At 35.6% G+C, this 23,816-nt stretch overlaps 2 protein-coding genes across 2 annotated transcripts; both read right to left on the reverse strand.

Moving 5' to 3' along the window:
• Nucleotides 1-18: 18 nt before the first annotated feature.
• LOC116295785 (uncharacterized) lies at nucleotides 19-15,688 on the reverse strand. The gene is made up of 16 exons (XM_089033011.1): nucleotides 15,553-15,688; nucleotides 13,728-13,798; nucleotides 13,125-13,161; nucleotides 12,686-12,744; nucleotides 11,749-11,812; nucleotides 10,815-10,895; nucleotides 9,958-10,067; nucleotides 9,548-9,606; nucleotides 9,373-9,455; nucleotides 8,421-8,484; nucleotides 8,201-8,243; nucleotides 3,974-7,435; nucleotides 2,265-2,668; nucleotides 1,324-1,659; nucleotides 1,040-1,135; nucleotides 19-354 (listed from the first exon to the last, which is right to left on the reverse strand). Exons 1-16 carry the CDS (start codon nucleotides 15,607-15,609, stop codon nucleotides 92-94), a joined length of 5,289 nt encoding a protein of 1,762 aa, XP_088889137.1. The 5' UTR covers nucleotides 15,610-15,688; the 3' UTR covers nucleotides 19-91.
• A 1,243-nt stretch (nucleotides 15,689-16,931) lies between these two features.
• LOC116295792 (uncharacterized) lies at nucleotides 16,932-22,191 on the reverse strand. The gene is made up of 3 exons (XM_031703720.2): nucleotides 21,744-22,191; nucleotides 20,965-21,561; nucleotides 16,932-18,207 (listed from the first exon to the last, which is right to left on the reverse strand). Exons 1-3 carry the CDS (start codon nucleotides 21,757-21,759, stop codon nucleotides 17,918-17,920), a joined length of 903 nt encoding a protein of 300 aa, XP_031559580.1. The 5' UTR covers nucleotides 21,760-22,191; the 3' UTR covers nucleotides 16,932-17,917.
• Nucleotides 22,192-23,816: the final 1,625 nt, after the last annotated feature.

The raw sequence follows: 23,816 nt of genomic DNA on the forward strand, positions 1-23,816 counted from the left end.
AAACAGACAAGATAATAATAACTATTATAAATATTTTTATTGTAAAATTAATAACTTTGGCAGATTAATATATTTGACAGTAACTAAACTATCAAGATTCCATGTGGACACTCTCGATATCCCCATCTTCGTTGTTCTCTATTTTTGCGCAGTTCTCGAAGAGAAGAGAAGAGTCTCTACTTGGCTGTAGACATACTTTTAAAGAGTTCACTCCCTGTATTAATGATCCAGGTAAAGTGTTGTTTTTTTCTTGTACGATTTTCCATTCATCTAAAACAGACATAACCCTATTGGGTTGCCATGGCGATACTTCAAGAAGCGAATACGCAGAAGCTAACTGCACAGCGTACGGTACTGCAAAAACAGAACAAATCTAATCTAAGCACCAAAGCATACCTGTGGCTTATTGTATGTTATATATTGACTTGGTTCAGTGAATCATAAATCCCATGTGTACTAGTAGGGCAATGCCTTCTTAGGCCCCGTCCACACGTATCCGCAAATTTTTGTATCCGCAAATCATTTTTTGCGGATACGAAAATGTTTGCGTCCACACGCAGCGTATTCGAATCGTTTTCGCCGTCCACACGTATCCGTTTTCGTAAAATTTGCGGATACGGACACAAAAATTTGCGGACACGTGTGGACGCAGCCCGTATCCGTAAAAAAAAAATTGCGGATACAAAAATTTGCGGATATGTGTGGACGGGGCCTTAACCACGACGAGTATTGTTTTGACTTGTTTTTATGCCTGGTTAACTAAAACTATTAGCCATGGTTTTTATGTGAAGGCACACCCAAGAAAGGAATATACATGTAGCCTTTATCACCCTAGCGATTCGAGAAAAATATGTCTTTCCCTATGGTATTCTTGTCTCGTAAGTGTCAAGTTGTAGTTACGTACTAAACATGAACACGATAGTTTTAATAATATTACATTTTTTCACATGCTATTTTTGGGAAGCCGTACTTCACGTGCCGTGACCCAAGGACAGCTAAACGTAACGAATGATTAATAACATTCCTTCATCGCACTGACCTGAACAATCCTGTGCTGTCTGTAGTAATCCAACAAGTAAAGGTATCACTTGAGGTATTGTCTGGTAATGCTGTATGGCGATTCTACAAGCCAGCCCTGTTAAAACAAAACAAAAAAGGGTCTTAAAGTATTGATTCTACATGAAGTAAAATAGTTGAATGGTGAACTATTTCTTCATTTACTATTACTAATACTACTTACTTCTCAATACTATTTACTATAACTAACTCAATCAACAACACTTGATCATTTTTTGTAATTATACGTTTCCAACCGATACTAACCTAGTAGTCTAATAGCTGCAACCACAGTTGGTTCCAAAACCTGATTTGTGTCAGTACTATTACTAGTATCAGCAGCATGGTTTGTAACTTGCATGACAGACGTAGACAGGGATGAATCATTTGAAGAATCTTTACTACCATCATTACAACTACCAACGTTAGAATCAGTACAACTGGTCTCAGGCTCTGTACTGGTGACCACCCAATATGCCAATATATCCCAAAGATATCCCCTGACAAGAACATTATTAAGCCACGTCCATCCTAACACGCAAGTCACCAGTTCGAGGGCTTTGACGACTTCGTAAAGACCAAAACCAAGAATTGGATTACCATCTAGAGAGAAAAAGAACATTAGTATTCAGCCATACTATCTTAGTGAGGCACCTAACTTCATATGTTTGGCAAAAGAAAATCAGTGCCGGCTCGTTTTCTCGGAGTATACGAAATAATCATTCGTACAACGTTGATCTCACTACAATCATGAAAATATCGATAAGAACATATTGAGCTTGCTGCTAAATGCGAAAACAGTTGTTGGCGACCCACCTAATTCGACTTTCAGTAGAGACATTTGATTTTGGCGACAAAAGGGACCCGATTTTTTATTATTATGAAAGAACTTTAAATGGGATTCCTTTGCTGTAGTTCTTTCCCTAACTAATTTTTTTCCTTATTTTTTGCCGGTTTGTATTTTCGCATAAGTAGTTGTAAAGCTAATAAATAAATAATAGATAAATAACAAGTTGCTGTACTTGACACGCGACGTATTGTTCCTTTTACAATGTCAACATTATCTGGTAAAATATACCTTGTATATGGTAATGAACAAAGGTGCGCATGAGAAGAAATCAACCCTCTACGTCAAAACAAATCAATTTCATTTATAGCGCAGCTCTTTCTAAATTCATCACCCAGTATTTATATCTCATTTTTCTTACCTTTATCCTGCATGAGCTGAGCAGATGTGGGATCCTTCATCAGCTTTACGAGTTCTCCAGCCAGTTGTTGTAACGATAGTACTCCAGATGGCACTTGTTTCCAAGCACATAACCAATCCAGAACATTCCCTAACAACACCCAGTCATTTGAACGAGCCCATGTGGTTAGAATCATTTGAATTGTACATGGAAGAGGTTGGTAGGATTGTCCAGCTACGCATACCACCCCTCTAGATATTGTCAATACAGAAGCAGCCAGTACAGGTGGCCATACAGCTGCTATTGATATCATCAAGTAGAGAACAGTACCGGGTCTGGAGTAGAGGGACCGAATGATATCATAACACAATACACGCATGTGTTGAAGGTTTGATTCTTTTCGGCAGAGAGCGCAGAGAAGTCGACTGTAAGAGAATAAAAGAATATTTAAAGTAAATCTGCTTTCTTCAGTAATAAGACAAGATACATAAAGACTTTCGCTGAATAGAAATTCATTCAGTTCATTAAATTTCCTACGGACGAATCTACTTGAAAAGCATACAGTAAAAACCCGCGTATAAGAACCTAAAATTTAAGAACCTGTTAGGCTAAAATTTCATTTTTAAGCACCCTTCACATAAGAACTATTTTAGGCTAAAATCCTATAACAGGCCCTTTTTTAAAAAAAGAGAAGAAAAAAAATAGAATCAATCTTTTCAAAAATATATTTATAACACAGTCTGTACACAATAATACTATAAAAACTATAACTGTACATGGTTATTATAACAGAATCAGATTAAAATCGTATACTGTAGTGCATTTGATTACCTAAGCCTCCAAGAATACTGTAATTGGACATTAAAGACCAGACTACAGTATTCAAAAATACTACTTTATTTCTTGAACAAAAGTTAAGAACCTAATTAAGAACCTAGTTAGTCTAATTTAGCACTAAATACCATTTATATAAGAACCTGTTTAGGCTAACTTGAAAAAACCTAGGTTCTTATACGCGGGTTTTTACTGTAGTAAAACAGTTCATTATCGCTAATCACCAACGCAACTAAAGCAGAGGCGTTATTATTGTAGATGAATGGTGTCGAACTGAAAGCAATAAAAAGACGCCTCTGGAAGCCGCTGTACTGTCCATGCATGACCCTGGAGTACAGCTCTAACCAGTTTGAATTAGTTAGGGTTGATTTTGAGATTATAATAGCATATCAGTTCTTGCATCCCTATATTTCAAATTTAAGAGCCACACAAATTCCACGCTTAAAAATGGGATATAATTCTATACCCATTCAGGCACTGGATTTTCGATTAGCTTCTTGTTCTTTCGAATTTCAAGGTTTCAGAAAACCCAAGAACTGCCTGTCAAACACCAAGACCAAGGGCGTAACCAGGGATCTTGCAGGGGAGGTGCACAGGCAATGATTTGCAGAACCAAAAAAAAAAAAAAAAAAATAGAAGGTAACCAAACAAAATAAAAAAATAATAAAGCAGAACAAAAAAAATGGGAAGTGGTCTTCATTTAATCAAAAAACATTTACATGCAATTTCAAAGCAAAAGGAGATATATTAGCGGACCTTAAGCTTTTATGTAGGGGGGGGGGGGGGGGACGTGCACCCTGTGCTTCGCCCCTGGTTACGGCCCTTAAGACTACCATGAGAGAACAACCAACTGATCATTGTCAACTCAGTATAAGAACTGAATGAGGAAAACTTACCAATTAGAGGCTACGCATCTCTTGTCTGGTTCTTCCGTAACTGTACAGGAATGAACTATACACCTGGATAATAACGATATGACTTTTGTGGACAGACCTTTCAAATGATCAACAGATTCAGAAAGTCTAGTAACCATCACGAAGACCCGTTCTTCAAAAACTGACAGAATTGGAGTCCAGTTATTCAAGTCAGGCAACCTGGACACTTGCTCTTGGTGTTGACGATCTCGATCATAATATTTCTGAATGATAATTGGCATCAAGTCTTCGTTGTGTTGGAACTTTACTAGGGCAGCAGCTAATGGTGTTCCATTTGACATGGTCTTGGGATTGGATAAACGAGAAACCACATCCTCTATTTTCACGTGTTCTCGAGTTAAAAACCTCATTACTTTATCTGCATACTGGATTTCAGATAAGAAGTATGGTCTAACAGATAGTTGAACATTGCCCTTCTTCTTTTGTTTCTTTAACGAAACTTTCTCTTCCTTATCATGGCCTTCAGCATCAGAAGCGTCTTGCCTGGGTGGCTCGAGTTTCAATGAGGGTTCTAAATCTTTGTTTTCTGTCGTAGCAGTAAGAGATGCCTGCGATACAGACGAAGTTGGTGAGATTTTAACACGAGCACTAGCAAGACTTCTCATATCAACTGTTGGTTTAGAAGCAGCATATCGTGAAGGTAACGATGTAAAGTGAGCCAGTGTACACTTCTCCTCCATATCTAATTCACGAGCTGGGCTCGATTCACGAGATGAACTTGGTGAAGATGGTAAGGGAGACAGTATTGGCATCTCTTCATCAAACACACTGAGACAGTCATTAATGACTATTGATAACGGTAGATTTGAGGGGACTGGAATGCTTGATTTCGTCTCACACGTATCAATCAAAATCGATTCTTTAATGGCCGTAAAATCATCTTGATGGCTCTCATCTTTTGGATTGTTCTTATTCATCAAATTAGAATCAGCAGCGTCATCACTGGTTAAAGCTTCAAACTCCATAATCGTTTTGCCGCTGTCATTTTCTAGGCCCAATGCGTCGTGATTATTTATATTAACATCCTCTATGGTCACAACACTAGTGTTTGTATCTACAACTGGATTGGTTTGACCTTCTTCAAGGACTTCCTCCGTACTTTCATCCATTATCGTGGCACTTTTATCCATTGATGCTTCATCACAACATTGTGAATCGGCTTCAACTTTGTTAAAACTGTTCATTGAATCACCATGATGGGGAACTGCTATGTTATCAACAGTCGTTTTGCAACTGCTTTTCTCCACTGCGACATTTTCCTCTTTATTTAGCAATTCACTTGATTCACCAAACGAATCAAGATGGCATTTCATTACATAGTCATCAGCAACACTTGATTTGGCATCATTTTTCGATACAATTATATCGTTTGAACGAATGCTATCACAATTTATTATACGTGCAGAAACGGTATCATTATCATTCCCACTTGTTTCTGCAGTAGATAGATTTGAATCACTTTGTTTCTTTGTACCCTCAAGTGTTCTTTCAATTCTTTCTGCCGGCGTACTGTTAACATGGGTGGGGGCTACCTCCTCTGGAAAAGCGACTCTTTTATGTCCTTTCCTTGTACCACAAAGCTCTATATTACTTCTTTTCGTTCCTTGCACGTTCTTATGTACGAGTTGTTCTTCTTTAATTCCCAATACTTTATCACCATCTATGGTTAACAAATTCGCCTTCTCACTTTCCTCATCATTTCCAGATGAAGTGCTTGGTTCTTCACGACATTTCGTGTTCATAGTCTTCTTGTGCGTTCGTATTTTACGTGAATTTTCTACAGTCACATTAAGAGCAATTTGTTCAGTATCTCCTTTAGGAAATGACCTTTTTGCATCACCAATAGTATCTAGATTTTTACCCATTATACCCTCGTTTTCGGAGAGTTTGTTGCCCACGCCACCCTCCATTTCACGTTCTTGTTGTTCTGGTAGAGTAGTATTCCCTAGCCTTTCTCCATATTTTTTCAAACTATCTTTTATAATCTTACTTTTATTTAGTAAAGTATCATCTCTATCATCGAACTCATTTAAGCTACATTTTCTGGGAACATCACTTCTTCCAATATCCTTTAATTTCCTGAGAGACAACTCGGAATCAGCCTCCAATTCATTTTCCATCAACTTGTTCGTGGCGTATTCAGTGTATTTCGTCGTGTTTTTGTCGTCAGTTAATAAAGGTGTATCGTTTTCTGTATGTTGTATATTCTGAGTAATAGGAGTATCCTTGGTATGATGTTCCTCGTCATCGTCTAACCCTGGTAGTACTCTGCTGGTGCGATCAGCAAATTCATCATCACCGTCTCTGAACTCAGGGGGAATGGCAAACACATCTTCAGCCTCTGAATAATCAAGATCAAAACTTTTAACATGCTTCTCAGAAAGCAATTCATCAATTGCAGTCTTTTTAACTGAGGTATGCCCTGTCTCATTTTCAGCACCACAAGTATTATCTATTATAGGACTGTCTTCCCATTGAGCCGATTCAGTTCTGACCTCGTTGGCAACGTTTGTGGTTGACATCTCATTTTTCTCTGAACATGTTAGTTTATCATTCCTTTTTATGTGATCATTTTCTTTTTCATTCACTACAGACAAAATATCCTTCAAGCCTTTGTTTAATCCTGATAAAGATGAGTTATTGTTTTTAATATCGACCTCTTCAATTGTCTCCTTATCAAAACTCACGCATGACGTTTTATCAATGGAGATTGTTCCGTCGCGGTTTTCATCGGTATCTACATTTTTAGTTGTTAAATCCCAAGTGCTTAACTTAGATGATACTTTACTTGTTGCCACACTTATTAACTCCTCTGAAGAAATAATTGCTGAATGTTTGGAAGACAAAGGACTTTCATATTCGGTATCACTGTCCTCTAGGGCACTTGCTTTTGTTACATGCCTTTCAGATTGCCTTTTTTCTGGAGTTCTCTGCCCTTTATTTAGATAATTGTCAGTTATACTCTCTTTATCGCTTTCTTTTGGAGTAATCTGTTTGTTTTTTTCGGAATTGTTATCATTCGTTGCATCAGAAAATGATTTGATTTCGTTCTCAACATCTTCATCCCCAGACTCCAAGCAACCAAGTTCTTGCTCATCCATGTTATTCAAGTTATCCGCTGTTCCAGCCTCCCCACTCGTAGCATCTTTGTTTTCCAGTTTCAATTCTAGCATCTCTCCAAGATCAACAAGAGATCCACCCTCTGAATCACTACTACTACCACTAGAATTATCATCACTAAACTCATTACTCGAATCTTTTGATTCAGTAGGGCTTGGTGGCACTGGTGACAGCGGATAAACAGCAAGTTTGGTCATTTCATCAAAGATTGACGTCAAAGGAGGTTTTTTCCCTGTAGGGCTGTTGCATTCTTTGGTTGAATCGGATAAAAGTTCAGTAAGTTTCTCTTCACACCGCTTCGCACTGAAAAATAAAACGATGTTTAGTTTCGTCATCAATCTAAATCTTTCTTATTTATACATGATAATTTGGTACTGTTGCAAGAGCAAAACAAGCAATTGCAACATTTATTAAATGATGGTAATTGAACTGAGTGGAGTGCAATTTGGACCAAAATCATACGAGTGATTACAAAATTGCACGACAGCGTAGCGGGAGTGCAATTTGCTAATCACAAGTATGATTTTGGTCCAAAATTGCACGACACGAAGTTCAGTTACCACTCAATCATATCCTTTTTGTAATCATACACAAGAAAAAGACACAATAAAGAGCGCAGAATAATCAAGTTAACGTAGAACAAGAAGTAAATCAATCAGGTTTTTCCTGGTATAAAATAAACGATTTATCAGCAAATCATGAAATATTCATAAATAATGCTAATCATTCTCTTCTCTGATTGGCTGAATATAAGAATTCTGTTCTGTGATTGGTTCTTTCAAAAAGATGCGATTAAGAGCTCAAAAGGATGCGATTAAGAGCTCCTAAGGATGCGATTTGGGAATTAATCACACTCCTTTGAACCAATCAGATTGCAGGATTTGGTAGTAATTACAAAAAGGATATGATTAAGGAGGTAATTTCGGTGGCTGTTCTTATCATAATAGGAATAGGAATAAAACTTAATAGGAATAATAGTCAATGAAATCAAACCAATGACTCACTTAAAATACAGTGCACTATTCAAGTTATCCAAAAGTGTAGTTTACTTTACTTTACACTACTCACCTTTGCTGTGGTCTTCTTACTCTATTGCACTCTTTTGGTGATACTTGTAAAAAACAAAAAAAGTAAAACATTATAACATGAATAGCCTGTGTACACCCGCTTCAAATATCACACCCTCCCCCACTCCACCCACACCTGGGAAATAGCGTTTTAGTTATCAATGGGGTCCTGATTAGCAGATACCAATTGCCTTTTCCTCTCCCAACAACTTAAAACTTACATCTTCTTTTGGGATGGTTAAAAAATCTGTCGTTTCCATCTTTTTTGCCATATTTGACTTCCTCCTGGAAAAATAATTCAAAATTGCATGAATAAAATAAAACAAGCTGGCAAATTTCTATACATGTCCTAACAATGGAGATTATATTTTGAGCACTCCCCATTTTTGCATTCATTAATTATTATTCTGGAGCCAGCTTTGCATTTTATTGATAGATTGCCCAAGCGACAATGCCACAAGCATTATGTTTTTAATTTTCTGAAAACAATGTAAATCTTGACTGAGGAGGCTACAGTATGAAAAGGCCATCCCAGTGACAGATAAAGAATTATTTCAAGGGGGCAGGCTGTTATCTAGAATGGCATTACATAAGCATGTGCACGTTCTAACGAGACTTTATTGTAAGCTCCTGTGTGTCTATGTGAATAAATAAATTACTTACTTACTTACTTACTGAACATCGTTTTAAGGTTTTAGCATATCCAATATTTTTCAACTCCAAAGTGTTTTGGCTAGCCATCCGCCCCTTCCCCCCCCCCCCCCCCCCCCCGGCCCGGATTTGGCTTTGCATGTGACATGCCATGCTGTAGTTTTGATATTCTGGGGGGTGTAAAGTCCCTGATCACGCCCCTCCTTGTTTTCTATGCACAAGGTTTGGAACTAAAGGGGACTTCAACATTATCAATCAATCTATTACTAATAAACTGTTCATCCAATTAGTTAGTTGTAGACTTGCACTAAGAGGTCATATTAAACCACTTTTAACTAAGATGTGCCATAATGACCCCAGAAATGAAAAGATTACCTCGACATTAGTAAGAAGGTGATGTTTAAGCTAACAATATGTGACACAGTACAAATAACATTGTATTATATAGAATCAAATATTTTATGAAGAATTTCTATTGAAAAAAATGTGTTGGGTGGCAAGAGTTTGTAATGAATTTCATACCTTCAGTTTGTTCAGCTGAAACTCAAAATTATCACATTTTCTTCCAACTGCACGAAGTTCACGACTCTTTTCCCTCACCAACCCTGAGCCCAATAAAATATAAACAAATTTAGTTACAATAGTCGTTACAATAAGTGTTAGAATACAGAAAGAAATAAGGAAGACATTGATTTACCTCTTCCTCTTTTGATTTCTTCCTTTGCTTTCTCTAGGTCCTTCATGAGTTTTTCAACCCTAGAATATTTCAAAAGAAATAAAGAAATTAGAAAATTAAAGTTGTCAGCAAAAAAAATAATGCCATGTCATGTAATATATGAATACTAAACAATTATTGGATGAGGTTGAGCATGATAACGTAAATTAACTAGACCAAGGCTTGTGTTATAAAATGGCCAAGGTCATAATAATTTATGATATCACATGAAAACTGAATTCAGTAATTGTTTTATTATACATTTTTTAAGCTAAGAAAGCAGATTCCATTCTGCTCTTGAAAAAAATAGCAAACATATTTTAATTGTGACTGGCTTGATGAGTTAATATCCATATTTTAACATTTAATTTATTAGTCTACAGTACATGTACCTCTTTTTTTCTTTTTCAATTTGTTTAGCTTGTAGTTGTTGTTCAAGCTTCCATGAAGAATCTTTTTCATCTCTAAGCTGAAGACCATGTTTAAGCTGATTGATAACTTCCTAAAAGAAGAGTGATAGAAAAAATATTTAACAATTATTCACCAAAGGGCAAGTGAATAGACGGTCTATTTAGCTTTGCTGTTTGGTGTGCACATTTCATACCACGTGATGCCACTTTTGGGAGTTGATTCTTTCATGTGTAAATATTTTAACATGTTTGTCATAAAAGAACAACTCTCGAGGGAATGTCATGTGATCTGAAATGGGCAATTTGCATACAAAGGTAAATGGGTCTATATCAGGGAATATTTACCAAGATGCCATAGTCCAAGTCTTTGAGCAGCGAGGTAAATATTCCCCGATATTCACTGAGCCTGACGCGAATAATTGTTTTAGTATTTTTAACACAGGTGAATTTAAAAAATAATGGAGAGAGAAGTTATAATTATATTCATCTCTGCTAGCGACACAAATTGACAAACGAGCATGAAGTTAACAACCTTGCCATTCCATTCTTGGAGCAAAGCACTGGTAACAATCAAAGCAACAATTGAATTATCAACAAAAATCAGGTTACAGATGATTATGATAAACCAGGAACTGTAGCATTTTTGAGGAATATCCCAGGAGTATCCAGCAACTTTGTTAAGGGCTTTTCAAGGGCACTTAAAAATGGGTTTTGAATTCCAGGGCTTTTCAAGGATTTCAAGGAGTTAATAGATATTGCAATGCCCTCCTTAACTTAAAAATTTCAGTTTCATATGAAAAAGTACTTTTGGTGTACATTCAAATGTGTTCATTACTTACCTCTTGATCAATATTTTTCTGTTTCAATTCCTGGATTGTTTCCTCTGCTATGAACTTTTCTTGTATTAATCTCTTAATGGTCTAAAGTGCACAACACGGCATCATCATCATCATCATCATCATCATCATCATCATGATGTAAACTTCATTTTAATTTTTCTTACACACAACTGTAAACCTCACTATAACCTAGGCAGTTTACAATTTTATGCTTGAATCAATTAGAAGAAAAGTTTGAATAATATGATCAAACGAACATTAACAAGCACAACAAATCATTATAAAGAAAAGGAAAAACAAACAAACAAACAAACACAAAACAAAACAAAAAAAATAATGTATTACAAGTCCTTGATTCAGAACATAAACACTGTCTTTCAAAACACAATTAAGCATTTGTGAAATCATTTTGAATATTTTTTTGTAGTTAATCTGAAAATTTAAAAAAAAATTCCACCTCATTTTCTGCCCACATTTATAATTTGAGGAGTCAAAGCTATTAGTTGATCTGCATGAAACACTATGTCATAAAAGCAATAGTCAATGTTTATAGCTGGCTACATATCCAGTTTTGGATGCACTTGGGAGATGGTTAAGCACTGAAGAATGTAGAATCACACTTAGCTATGCCTCAAGCGGCTCTTATACTTTTGTACATGCTTAAGCAGCATCCTGCATGCATCCAGAACTGGATATATGCACACTAAACATTGACTATTCCTTAATTTGTATAGGCATTAGGGACTTTTTATTTGGGGCTTTAGCTAATGAAACAATGTCATATTTTTTGGATTCAAAGGTTTTAGCCATGCAATAAGAGGGGTTTTATTGTGTCAGCTTGCACAGCAATCAAGCAGAAACCAAAATACATAGTGAAAAAAAGAAATGCAAAACGGCTTCAGATACTGTCTATCAAATTTAAAGTACTACTCACCTTTTTTTGTGGCTCAGTTACTTCCAGGGATTGCTTTAGCTGTTCTTGTAAAATCTCTGTGTTTCTTGGATTCACAACAAAAATAAATAAATAAATGATCCAAAACCAGATATTACAGTACATTGATCATTTTCATTACCACACTGCCGCATTGTTGCATTGTCTCATTTTCACACTGTTGTGCTATTGCACTTTCACACTGTCATACTTTCACACTTTCACGATGTCAAACTGTCAGACTGTAACAATGTCAGACTGTCACGCTTTCAAGCTGTCACTGTCAGACTGTCATATTCTGTTGGGCAACAATCATACATGTGTAGTGTTTCAATACTAACTCATTACTATAGCAAGTATATCAAAAGCATATCAAAAGTTATGGGATATCATCCTTGATATTTTTTTTCTGGCTGCGTATCATTAGGGCTTCCTGAAAAAAATATCAAGAAATATATCCAGCCGTGTCTGATATACTTTTGATATACTCGTATGTATATTTGAAAGGGCCATAATTTTTGCAAATGGCTGTGTATATATATTGCAATATGCGTAAACTTTAACCCTTTTGTGCATGTATACATCACAAGTATATCAAAAATTAAGTGATACTTTTTTCATAAAGCCCTAGTTATAGACAACTTGAAAAAATATCATACATTTTGATATTCCTTTGATATACTGTACTTGTATATATGCATTAAAGGGTCAAAGCTAATGCATATTGCAATATATATATATGATATATATATATATAAAGTATATATATACAGTATATACAAGAGTAATCGTGATAGCAATCCCCTATCCTTGTACACCTTAAGTTGAAAATAAACTAGAATCATTACAGATTTACAGATTTCCCCCACATTAGGTTTAAATAAAGCTGGTTTGATATTAAAGTAGAAGCAAAATATGACTAAATGAATGAACCTCTTACCTTTCACAATTTTTATGCTTAGTAGTCAGATCATTCAACACTTTTGCTTGTTTGTCAAAATGTAATTTAATGTTAAGGTAAATTTGAATTACAAAAAACTGAATTACAGGTTGATGCACTTATGAATAAACACAGCATATTATATAATATAAAACACTGATTAACTAATTCCGTCAATGACATAATTGGTAAACATAATTCTTTACTACCCTTTAAATAGTGATTAATACGCACAACGAATTCAGATAATAAACAATATTCAAATACGGTATATACATTAAGAAGGCCACCTTCCAGTCTACACCAACACCTGATGAAGAATTGCAGCCTGCAGTCAAAAGGTCACTGTCCTCCCAACTTCCAATATCATGAGATAAATGAATACTGTAAGTATAATCTTTGTTAAAAAATAATGTTGACAATTTTGTGCAAAAAGGATATCATCACATTTCTTTTGATATTTTTTGATCAATTTACTGTGAAGAAAGAAAGAAATACCAAATTAGTAACATTACATGTACAATGTATGCCTTCTTGACAATAGATTACCAAAGTGGTGACATCACAAAATTTTTTTTGAAGATAATTATTATAGGATTTTGGTAACATTATCAGAAACTGCATGTAAAAATATGATATGGTGCAAAATTTCTGAGCGATAGATTGGAAAACGGCTGAGATATAGGTAATTTAATACAAAAATATCCCCATACATTTTCTCTTATTTGAGGCTGGATCCAGTCCAAAATAACTATAGTGAAAATGAATGGGGCTTTCTGAAGGTACTGTACCTCCAGATTAATGAATGGAACTCATTTCTTTCATTAATTTTTTTTACGATAGAAACTGTAATCTGTATTTTTTATTTTATTTTCATGTTTACTCTCACTTCAGACTGATTAAAGACTAATATCCAAAATGTATAATGTAACAGTAAACAAATTTATAAAATGCAAATCGCCAACTGCAACATAACACACTGAATTTATTACAAGAAAAATATTCTAAGAGTAGACTATTCAATAATATTACTGTTACTTACTCTGTTGACATTATCTTTTCCTTGATCATTTTTAGTGTAGCAGCTTGATCCTTCTGTGCTATTTCAATTTCCTAAACAGCAGAAAAACAATTTTCCTATTTATTACATGAAAGCAATATTTTGTTTTAACACTAAGAATCATGGTCATCGGAGGGGAATAAACAGCAACAAAACACAAAAAAAAAAACTGGGAAAAAATTGAATTTCTTAAAACTTAGACAACAATGATCATAACCAAATGAGTAACATACACCATATATCAACATTTAGTAAGGATAAATTAAAGGTTTGAAAACCATACATACTGTAGCAGAGTAAAATTAGGACAAATTCTTATTTTTCTTAATCCCATTCTATCCTCCTTATAAACAAGTTGTGGCGTCATAGTGAAATGGAGTAATAATCCATTTTAAAGTTCCATTCCATGACCATGAATAATAGTTAGTTAGAGTTTCGCTGCATGATAAAAAGCATACTGTAGTTTAGCTATGCACAGAAACTCCAGCCTCAACTTGGAACTATTATTCGTGGTCACTTAACGGAACTGTAAAAGGGAGTATTGTCATAGTTAACAGTTCTTAAGAGCGTACTGCATGTCTATAACAGTTGAGAAACCCAAGACAGTTGCGGAAAATCAAAGTTGATTTTATTTCACCAAAAGAGCCTTCGTTACATCACATGAATTTTTAGAGGAGCCAAAGAAGCATACTAACGAGTACTCAGTTTCCTATCATGTTTTGTGTTAGAGATTTATGCTCATACACATGACTACTGAGCATATGTCTTCTCACTATTCAGTCAAATTTTAAGTTCAAGATACCTTCAAAATCAGTTTACATGGGAGCTGAATTCCTCACTGCCTTTTCAATATTATTATCTAAAAGCAGACATTTTCTGAAAGCTAAATAAATGTACTGTAGTTTTTGAAAATCAATTTACTTTTTCTGTTGGCTTTCTCTAAAGTTTTTGAGTGTCCAAAATAGCTTCTTTTAACCTTCTACAGTGTAGCTCTTTAGGATTACATTGGATCAAATTGAAACTTTGAAGAATAACAAATTCCCATGCCATCTAAAACATTGTCTCAGAATATTCAAAAACTATTTCCTAATCACAACCATTGAAGACTCAAACATCTGAAAACTCATGTGCCTGATCTTTGAAAGATATCAAAAATTTAACAGACAAAGTGTACTAATGTATTGAAATGACAGAAACGCTGATCCTGTGGGAAATTATCAAATGAAATGAGGTAAAATGCTACTTTTAACCTAAAAACTTTTTTCGTGTTCAAAAACAGACAATTCTAAGTTTATATTCGAAAAGTGATTATATATCTAACTTTCAGGATATGTATATTTTTATGGCAAAATATTTTTAAGTCTATGCAAAATTTGAAGTGCGTGTAGCACATTAAAAAAAATCAATAACTTCTAATGGTTTCCTTTTAATACATGTATGTATACCACAAAATTATAAAATACCATTGGTTTATGATCATGGATTTTTCTTTCAAAGGTTAATTCATCATAATCACTCCACAAACTTCTAACACTTTATAGGTTGCAGGTTAAAGTGTTTTCCCCCCACAAACGTCAGTATTACGTTTCTTTGTTCATGTTTTTATGTTATCTTGCATTAAAAGACAATTTGTACAACTTTTTTATATGTTATTATGCTTAAAAACATTAAGAATACAAAAAACATAATTTTTTGAAAGATTTGGCATAAGATATTTAGTCAATGCAAAAACTGCGTTTTATAACAGCGCGTGCGTATTCAAGGTGAGAAACAACTAGAAAAAGATGAAAAGTTATTAATCGATTACCTGCTTGAGACGTACACACGAGGAACATTCCTCGACGACATCAGACTTTTCCACCATAATGATGCTTTAACCCAAGATACCACAAATACTGAGTAAAAACAAATAATTTGATGATTCCGCTTCGTCCTCCATGACATCCGCCATCTTGAATATCTGATAACAGAGTGGGACTGGAACTACACCTCAGGACTCGCTCTTTCTCATATAAACAGGGAACCCGCGCTCAACTAAATTCTAAACCAAGAGACCTTCAAGTGCCTATGACCCCGACTATGACCCCGTAACTCAATGTGTTCAGCATTGTTACATGAAGTTAAAAGTTAAATAGTAAAATATTTTTATATGATTTGAGTGATGCATCTTGAAGATATCAAGGTTTATACTTCCAGTATGCTAATGAGTGTGATGTCATAGTGAACTACTGTGACTTTTAGTCAGTTCAGCCCAGCTCTTGAGTTTCACCTTTCCGAAAGACGGTCGGTACTGGCAGGAAAAGTAGAACTTTTGTCTAATGCTTTCTCATAAGCCAAAACTGGGCGACTCAGCGCTCTTTTATATTTCATATCGACCAAGCTGATTTTTCTTCATCTGAGAGCCATGCCTTAATGATGCTGAGTCGTTCTGCAACACGTGACCAATGCGTCAACTTAACCTAAGGCTACTGAAGCCGCTAATAATTTTTCATTTTCTCATGGATGAGTTAGCTCTTAGTTTATTATGCATAGCAATGCGAAAAGCCGTAAGAAAATTTATCCTAGTAGTTGGTCAGCCAAACCCATTAGCACCCCTCCCCGATCCTAACTTAATTCCACAGTGTAGAGGTTGTGTCTGTCAGCATGCATGTTTTTATGAACGCCTCAAGGTCTTAAGGTAATTCACAGTTAAAAGTGCTTTCATATAACAAAAGGTACCGGGTAGAGAGCAAGAGGACCTCTGGCAGCCAGGGTAAGGATCTTGATCAACTTACTTGAGTTAATTCTGAATGATAAATTTTCTTTGTTGCATGAAGCTATTCTCGTACCCAAAGCCTTCTCAACTTTTTAAAGAAAAATCTTGGTAAGAAGGGTATGGGTACGAGAATGGCATAAAGCATACGTCAATACTTCTATCTAGTAATTCTGGATAGTTGAGGCAGTAAGCCGTGTGGGATGGGCTCGGATATCAAATAAGAACATGCGTAATAGGTAAATTACGAGCCTTAGCCTTATCTAACAATTCTGGACAGTTTTTGCCCTGCACTGATTTTGCGGACTTGAAGGCCTAGATGTAATCATCAATCATGAAAATATAGAGTTTAATTTGCATGGCAAAGTTGAAATATCTTTATCGGCATAAGGTCCTACGAGCCACGGATGTAAATTAAAAAACAAAACTTATCAGATGGTTTACGAGCAATTTTTATTCTGTTTAATATCATTGTTTTGAACAACATATTTTCATTTTGTCTCGTCTATCTTCCTTTGGACACCTTAAAAAACAATTATGCAGCTACCTAATGGTGCCCGGTTATAAAATCTTACCTTGACAATTCTCTCCCTTTCTATTGTGGTTTTTTTAGTTTGTTTTTGTTTCGGTTTGTATTTTGTTTGTTTGTTGTTGTTTATTTGCTTTGTTTTTGTTTTCTTCTCCTTATCGGTGATTTTTTGAAGGTCAGTATCCATTTAGTGATCTTAACTACTAGCTATGCAAGTCATGGTTTTATAACGGTCACACACTCAAGCAATTGACATGTCTGTTAAGTAATACCATACTGATATATCACGCTGTTTGCTTATGTTTGCTTATTACAATATTATTCACAACCAGTTCTGACTTCTCTAAAAGAAAAAAGCAACGTTAGGTATCAAATTGCTAGCAAACAAACCCTAGAAAGATGAAATCATCGACTTCAAAAATAGACCCTTATTTTGGGCGTACTGTTCTCATTTCAGTTCACGTGTCATTCTCTTGAAAATAAGATTCTTTGTTTGAGTAGAATCCATATTCATGTGTTTTCTCATGCGCAACCGTTAAACAAAGAAATAATACTCTAGGGAATGACACTTGGCTCTGCGCAGACCAAACCAAGCCAAACGTTACGTTCGTCATGAAATTATAAATTTTCATTTTGAGATGGAAAAGAAAATAATTACTTTTAGCATAAACATGTCAAATAATGGCAACATCACGCCATATTCTCCGTTTCATGACTCGGCTGAGCGGCTAAGAGTGCAAACACTCGAACTTTGAACTATGATACCGCTTTCTACTTATCCAAATTTAGCGCGTTTTTCTGAGTGCTTAGAAGGGTTGAATTAGTGTGTTACCGCTTGTAAACACATTATTTAACTCAGTTCCTAACTAAAGACTAACTATGGCCATTTGATCATTGTATATTGAATTTCGGAAACATCAGCTCTATCCATTCGTCTCTGTTAATTTTACCATCCTTGTCACTATCTACCAGTGCTATATCTTTATTAGCATTCTCATCTGTGGTGTCTTGACCTATGTCTTCGCAGAACTCCTTCAGCTCTTTAGCGGTGATCAAGCCATCCTTGTCTGTGTCAAGTTCAGAGAAAAGCTCTGAAAGTGTCTGTTCTTTTGTCATCATGGCTTCGAACTCGGCAAGATTAGGAACAAATGTGAAGTGATGGATGTCTTCTGTAGTCCAGTCTGAATGACAAGAGATGAAACATTAGAAGTAATTAGAACATGTCTTGCAGCAAGCTGACCTCCATAACCCAGCCCCTCCCCTCCCTCCCCCTCCCCCCTCCCTTCCCTGGGGCCTAATTAGGCTTCCATGCAGCCTAGACTACGAGCCTAGTATATTAGCATGTATATAGTAATAGTCGACTACATCAGGGTCATTGGGTCGAACCCCAAAATATGGCTGGCATTGCATTGGTATACGTGTTGCGTTGAGCTCCCTAATCAAGTGGTTAAGTTGAACCTAATCCATTTGACTTTTCTCATGGACAAGAGCTTTAACCTGTACAGATGGATATCAACACCACGAAGTCATCTAGGTTTGATTATTTTTCCTAAGCGTCTGACCGGCTTAGTCAGTGCAATATTCTAGTCTCAATGATGTAAAAGTGACATTTTCCCCCTAAAACATGGCTTTTAAGCAAGCGCATGCACTTAACTGTTTGACATTGTATAGAAAGTGTACCCTGATGATTAACCATCATCTAAAAGAACAATTTCAACTGCTATTGCGATCCAGACAACGAGAGAAAACGTCTTCTATTGATGCTAAAAACACTGATCCTACTGTGAACTTGTTACGTAACGGAAAAAGGATACTTAAATAAAGTCGTGAACCTTTATGCTAGTCCCACTACTTAAAGAGAGATTTGAAGAGATCTTTATATCAAACTTTACACTAGTGCCGCAACGGTTTTGAAAGATGTGATAACATTCAAAAAGAGTTTAATTGCCTTTACTTTTTTGTTAGTTTTTTTTTGTTTTTTTTTGTTTTTTGTTTCTAGCTGCAGGACTTAGGGACGGACCTTTAGATAATTGAAGAGGTGTTTACGTAAATCCAAAAAAATATATCGAGCAAGCACTTCACCTACGAAAAAAATATCGCACGACCTCTCCTTTCACTAAAGAAATATCGAGCACACACACACACACACACACACACACACACACACACACACACACACACACACACACACAAAAGGCGTGCAGGGGTTGTTACAAAAAAACTAATGGTCCATTATGCAGATTTTTCAATTCATTCATGATCACTGATGCCGTAACATAGGATTCAGTTTAATAAGCGGTTCGGCAGACTGGAATTCTTTACTTTTAATACAAATATAATTTCTGCTGAATTTTTTCTTATTTAAAAACCAAAGTAAATCACTTTATAGAACAGAGTGTTTCTATGTTCAGTTTATCATTTATACTTGATCATCTTGGAAGTGGAAACAAAAGCTAATAAAGAAGAGCCACTCTGTGGAATCCACTGTTAATCCCATTATCTATTATTTATTATCATTATATGTTTATTTCAACTTCAGACATTTTTGCTACATGAATACAGAATATTGCGGGCATGAATAGTCTAAGCAAATATCTGCATGACTGGTTTTACAAAGATGTATACAAATTTAACAATTGTACAGACTTTTCGCAATCTCACAGTTCTGTGAATTATTATTATTATTATTATTATTATTATTATTATTATTATTATTATTATTATTATTATTATTGACACTTCTGAAGAGTATGTCAAAGAACACTTCGCCTAAACACGATTCCTCGTACTCGTAAAGATTTTTCTGATATTTAGTAATACCAATAGAAATCTTTTTATATGGCTCTACGATATAACAGGATATATAATTGAACTTCTTGAATGAGTGTTTATATCAACGACACTGGGCGCTTCGCATTCATTCAAATGGTTACTTGACAACCACCGCTTAACAAAGGAGGCTATGTTTCAACGTATTATTAGAATTACTGAATAAAACATAATATTTGCAGTTAATAAAACTGAATAGACCTTTAGCGGTAAGAAAATTGCAAGACCTCTTATGATTTCCCAGATAAGGAAAGACGAATTTCCGCTTTACATATTCAACGATATCACAGACGAAATACTGCGGTCTAAGATCAAACAATTCATAACTGGAAAATACTGAAAAGGAATGAAGGATGAATAAATTTTCTTTGACAGAGAGGATAAGGCCACATGGGCTTTTTTCAAATAGCCATCTCTGTTTGGATAAAGAACAATAAAATATTTACTCAAAAAGCCAATTCCATTCAGACAGTGTTAGTATAAGGATCCTTGAGTGTCCTATGCAAATACGATCAAAGCCAAGACGAACTTTTTTCCGAAGTGGTTTGACATTAAGACTCGAAAGCGTACTAAGCGTGTTTCATAAGGAGTAAGAAAGCTTACAGAAAAACAATGTGTGGTAAAATATTCAGTGGCTGACTAGAAAGAACAATAAGAATGACTTATATCGCGGGCAAGCAAGCTAGTCGAACAGACGTGCAGCTGCTGACCTCACTGGTGGTTTTCTGTTCTGGGGCTTTTTGTAATCACTTATGTTTTGGAAAACAAAGCCATTTGAAATTCAAAGCAAACCAAAACATCATATTTTAGCCTGCCATCTACGGAATAATTGCTAGACAAGTGAGGTTTGGATGGCAGTGCTTTACACGACGGAGAAAGGTGTAATTCTTTTGTCCAACTATTTAGAAAATGTTCCCAAATTTTCATTGATAAATAGGTCACACATTCATGAGCAATTTAATTCCTGGAATGGCTCAAAGCAATCAGCAACTCGAGTTTGTTTTATTTTCTCTAGTAATAATAGGCAAAATATCGTTAAAATGCGCGAGTAAGGTGTGTCAATTGAACCAGACATGAAAACCATAATACCCTAAGTGATTTTCACTTACCTCGGCTTTCAATTTGATCTTCCTTGTCAAGGTATACGGTGTTCACTCGATCGGTTGCTTCTTGCCTCACATCTTCTGGAATACATTTATCTTCTAGAACTTTCAGTATTTCATTTTTATCGTGAATATTGGCGATCAACCAGTCCAATGAATTATACCTCAGATTTGATTTAGATTTGTACATAAATTTAATAACAAATGAAGTGTCCTTTGGATGACTGAGAAGGCCAGCTAACGTCATGAATCCCCGAACCGCGATTGTCCCCTGCTTGTGATTCGATATTTTTTTGAGAAGATCGATAATCCTTTCAGCATCTGGCCCTTCAAGTTTGAGACTCGCTATCCCTGTTGCTGCTGCAAGGGCATAATACGGTTGCTTTTCTTCCCGTAAGCCTTTAATGAGGGTTTTTAACCGCACTTCTTCTGGGATTAGATGAGGAGCATGTAGTAAGTTAGACACCATCTGATGTTCTTCATCCCAGTTAAAATCCAGTATGTTGTTAATCATCTTGCGCTCGTATTCATCAAGCTGTTTGTATTCAATTTTCTTGGCAAGTCGCATTGCCTCGTCAATATCTTCTTCATGGAGAAACTGACCTGTGAAGATTTACACCATAAACAACTAATTACTAAAAGCGATAATTAATTGTCTCATATATTGAAAACACGCTGAATATGATGGCCAATAGCTCGGTGGAAGACTAGTGAGCATATTCTTGATAGAGTCAAAGACAAAAACACTAGCCAGCCTTCCTGCCTGCCATAATTCAAGAGCATACCTAATGAGCTCGCCATGTTGAATTACTTCTCAATCAATTTGATGACAGAGTGGTAGCTTTCCTTCTTTAGTAGTTTAGCCACAAATCTTCATGTCCGTTCTTCATCATGGCCCTGTTTGGGTGTGAAACCCAACACTTCAACTTGCTTGATCCAACGCAGCCGTGACAAACACCACTGAATGGAAATACTACAGTTAGTTAGTAAGCCCACAAGTAAGCGGTTCGTGACTTGGTTCAATACTGTTACAGCTTAGCGCTATTTGACCACCGAACCGTAATGTGGGGAATTCCGAGACTTTTTCTCTTCCCTCGCCCAGTAAAGATTATAGATGGATGTTGTCTGACTGTACGACGAAAATCTAATAGCCAATAGTTATGTAAAATATGAATGGTTCAACGTTGTCATACGATACAACGTTTATCAGTTTAGAAGATGAAGAGAATATCGAAGCAGCTGTCTGATCTGGGTGAGCTCATGGATACATCCGGGGATGTAAGTCAAAACCAGACGGTCCGTTCGTCACGCAACTTGAACAACTAAAAATAATAAAATAATAGAAAAAAAGAAAAGCAGAGTAAAAGAGAAACAGGCAAAAAAACTTGTAGAAGAGAATAACTCCAGAATTTTTTTTACTTTTTTACGAGTCGAACTTTTTGAGATTATCAGTATGATTTCTTACAAAATGTCAGTGGAACGAGTCACAGACGCCTTAAAATTTATGTTTGTTGATTTTTTTAAACGAAAACTGTAGATATGCGTATAAAACTAAACATGTGCGAACAAAGGTTTATTTGCATGAATGTATTCAGTTCTCAGAAGTTGTCTTTAATGTCTCTCTAATGTTTTTTAATTCAAATTGCACTTCATGTTTTTATAAGATTGGCTTACTCAATGCTCGATTTTCAGCCAGACAGAACTTTCTATAAAGAGCGACGGAAAAGTGATTGCATATATTCATGATGCAAACGCGGATGGCCACACGTTATCATGGGTTATAGATTTCCAAGGAAAGTCACTTGTAAATAAAAAATCCATAGAAAGCTACTTTAGAAGAAAAGAAAATGGAAAATAAAACAAAAAGAATGAAACTCGAAACATATAAATCGAATTGAATACTATACTATTAAATTTCCACTCTAAAACACCTGTCCTGGTGAAGCCATTCAGTCACGCGCACGTGCAGCTTGAAAAAATAAATTAACAGCAATTATAAAGATGCACTTCTTACTTTCGTTTTCTTATGGATGATAAAGGGACTACCTTTTTTAGCGTAAACCCGATACAAATGATCTCAAATCCTGCGCTCATCGGACTGGCTGATCTACTAGTGGAAGGTCTATTAGTGATAGGCCACTAGTAGCGAAAAGTAACGGTTTTGAAAACCAAAACAACGCAAAAAATATTATATTTCAGCCTAATTTCAACATTGTTTGTATCATTTATTTGACTAATTACTAGATACTGAAACAATTAGGCCTCGACTCTCGCACTCATGCAGGTCCTGGCGCATCGAACTTCCCCGTCATGGGCAATTAAGTGGTAGACCATTCGGGATGCAGGTCTAATTGTCAAGGACGTTTGTGTGCAAATGCAAAATAAATGTCAAGATGCATTATCAAATGTACAAATATTTTCTGGAGGAGTAAAACATCATGTATGAACTGCCTTACTCAGGGTAGTAAGAAAAATAAAAACATGCGGCCGTTATTGGAATAAAAATATAAAAGTTATGAATTATTGTGTCACTGTTATCAAGCGCATATTAGCAACGTTATTTTTTTCATTTGGTGGCCTGCAAATCCGTGTTTTCAAGAGAAAAAGTGATAGCTCAGTTTTGCAAACTTTGTTCCTATTCTGATTGGGTAACAATTTTTCTCAGATCGTCTGGAGTGTTTCAATTTATAAATGATCAACAAATAAACTCATAATGAAACATCTTTGATGTCACACTCATTAACATATTGGAAGTATAAACCTTGATACTTTCAAGCATGATGTCACTCAATGCAAACTGATATCAAAATAATTTACCATTCTACTATTCATTCGTGTACGATTCGGAAAATATGGAG

The sequence above is a fragment of the Actinia tenebrosa genome, unplaced genomic scaffold (assembly GCF_029948245.1).
Source record: "Actinia tenebrosa isolate PJP-AT-01 unplaced genomic scaffold, QUT_ActTen_1.0 PGA_scaffold1__47_contigs__length_23844297, whole genome shotgun sequence".
NCBI classification, from domain to species: domain Eukaryota; kingdom Metazoa; phylum Cnidaria; class Anthozoa; order Actiniaria; family Actiniidae; genus Actinia; species Actinia tenebrosa.

Coding starts and splice junctions, on each gene's coding strand:
- LOC116295785 (XM_089033011.1), bottom strand. CDS start 15,609: ATGGTGGAAAAGTCTGATGTCGTCGAGGAATGTTCCTCGTGTGTACGT. Junction 9,456..9,547: donor AGAAATCAAAAGAGGAAGAG/GTAAATCAATGT, acceptor TATTGGGCTCAG/GGTTGGTGAGGGAAAAGAGT. Junction 355..1,039: donor GACAGCACAGGATTGTTCAG/GTCAGTGCGATG, acceptor CTGTTTTTGCAG/TACCGTACGCTGTGCAGTTA.
- LOC116295792 (XM_031703720.2), bottom strand. Junction 18,208..20,964: donor AGATCAAATTGAAAGCCGAG/GTAAGTGAAAAT, acceptor CTTGTCATTCAG/ACTGGACTACAGAAGACATC.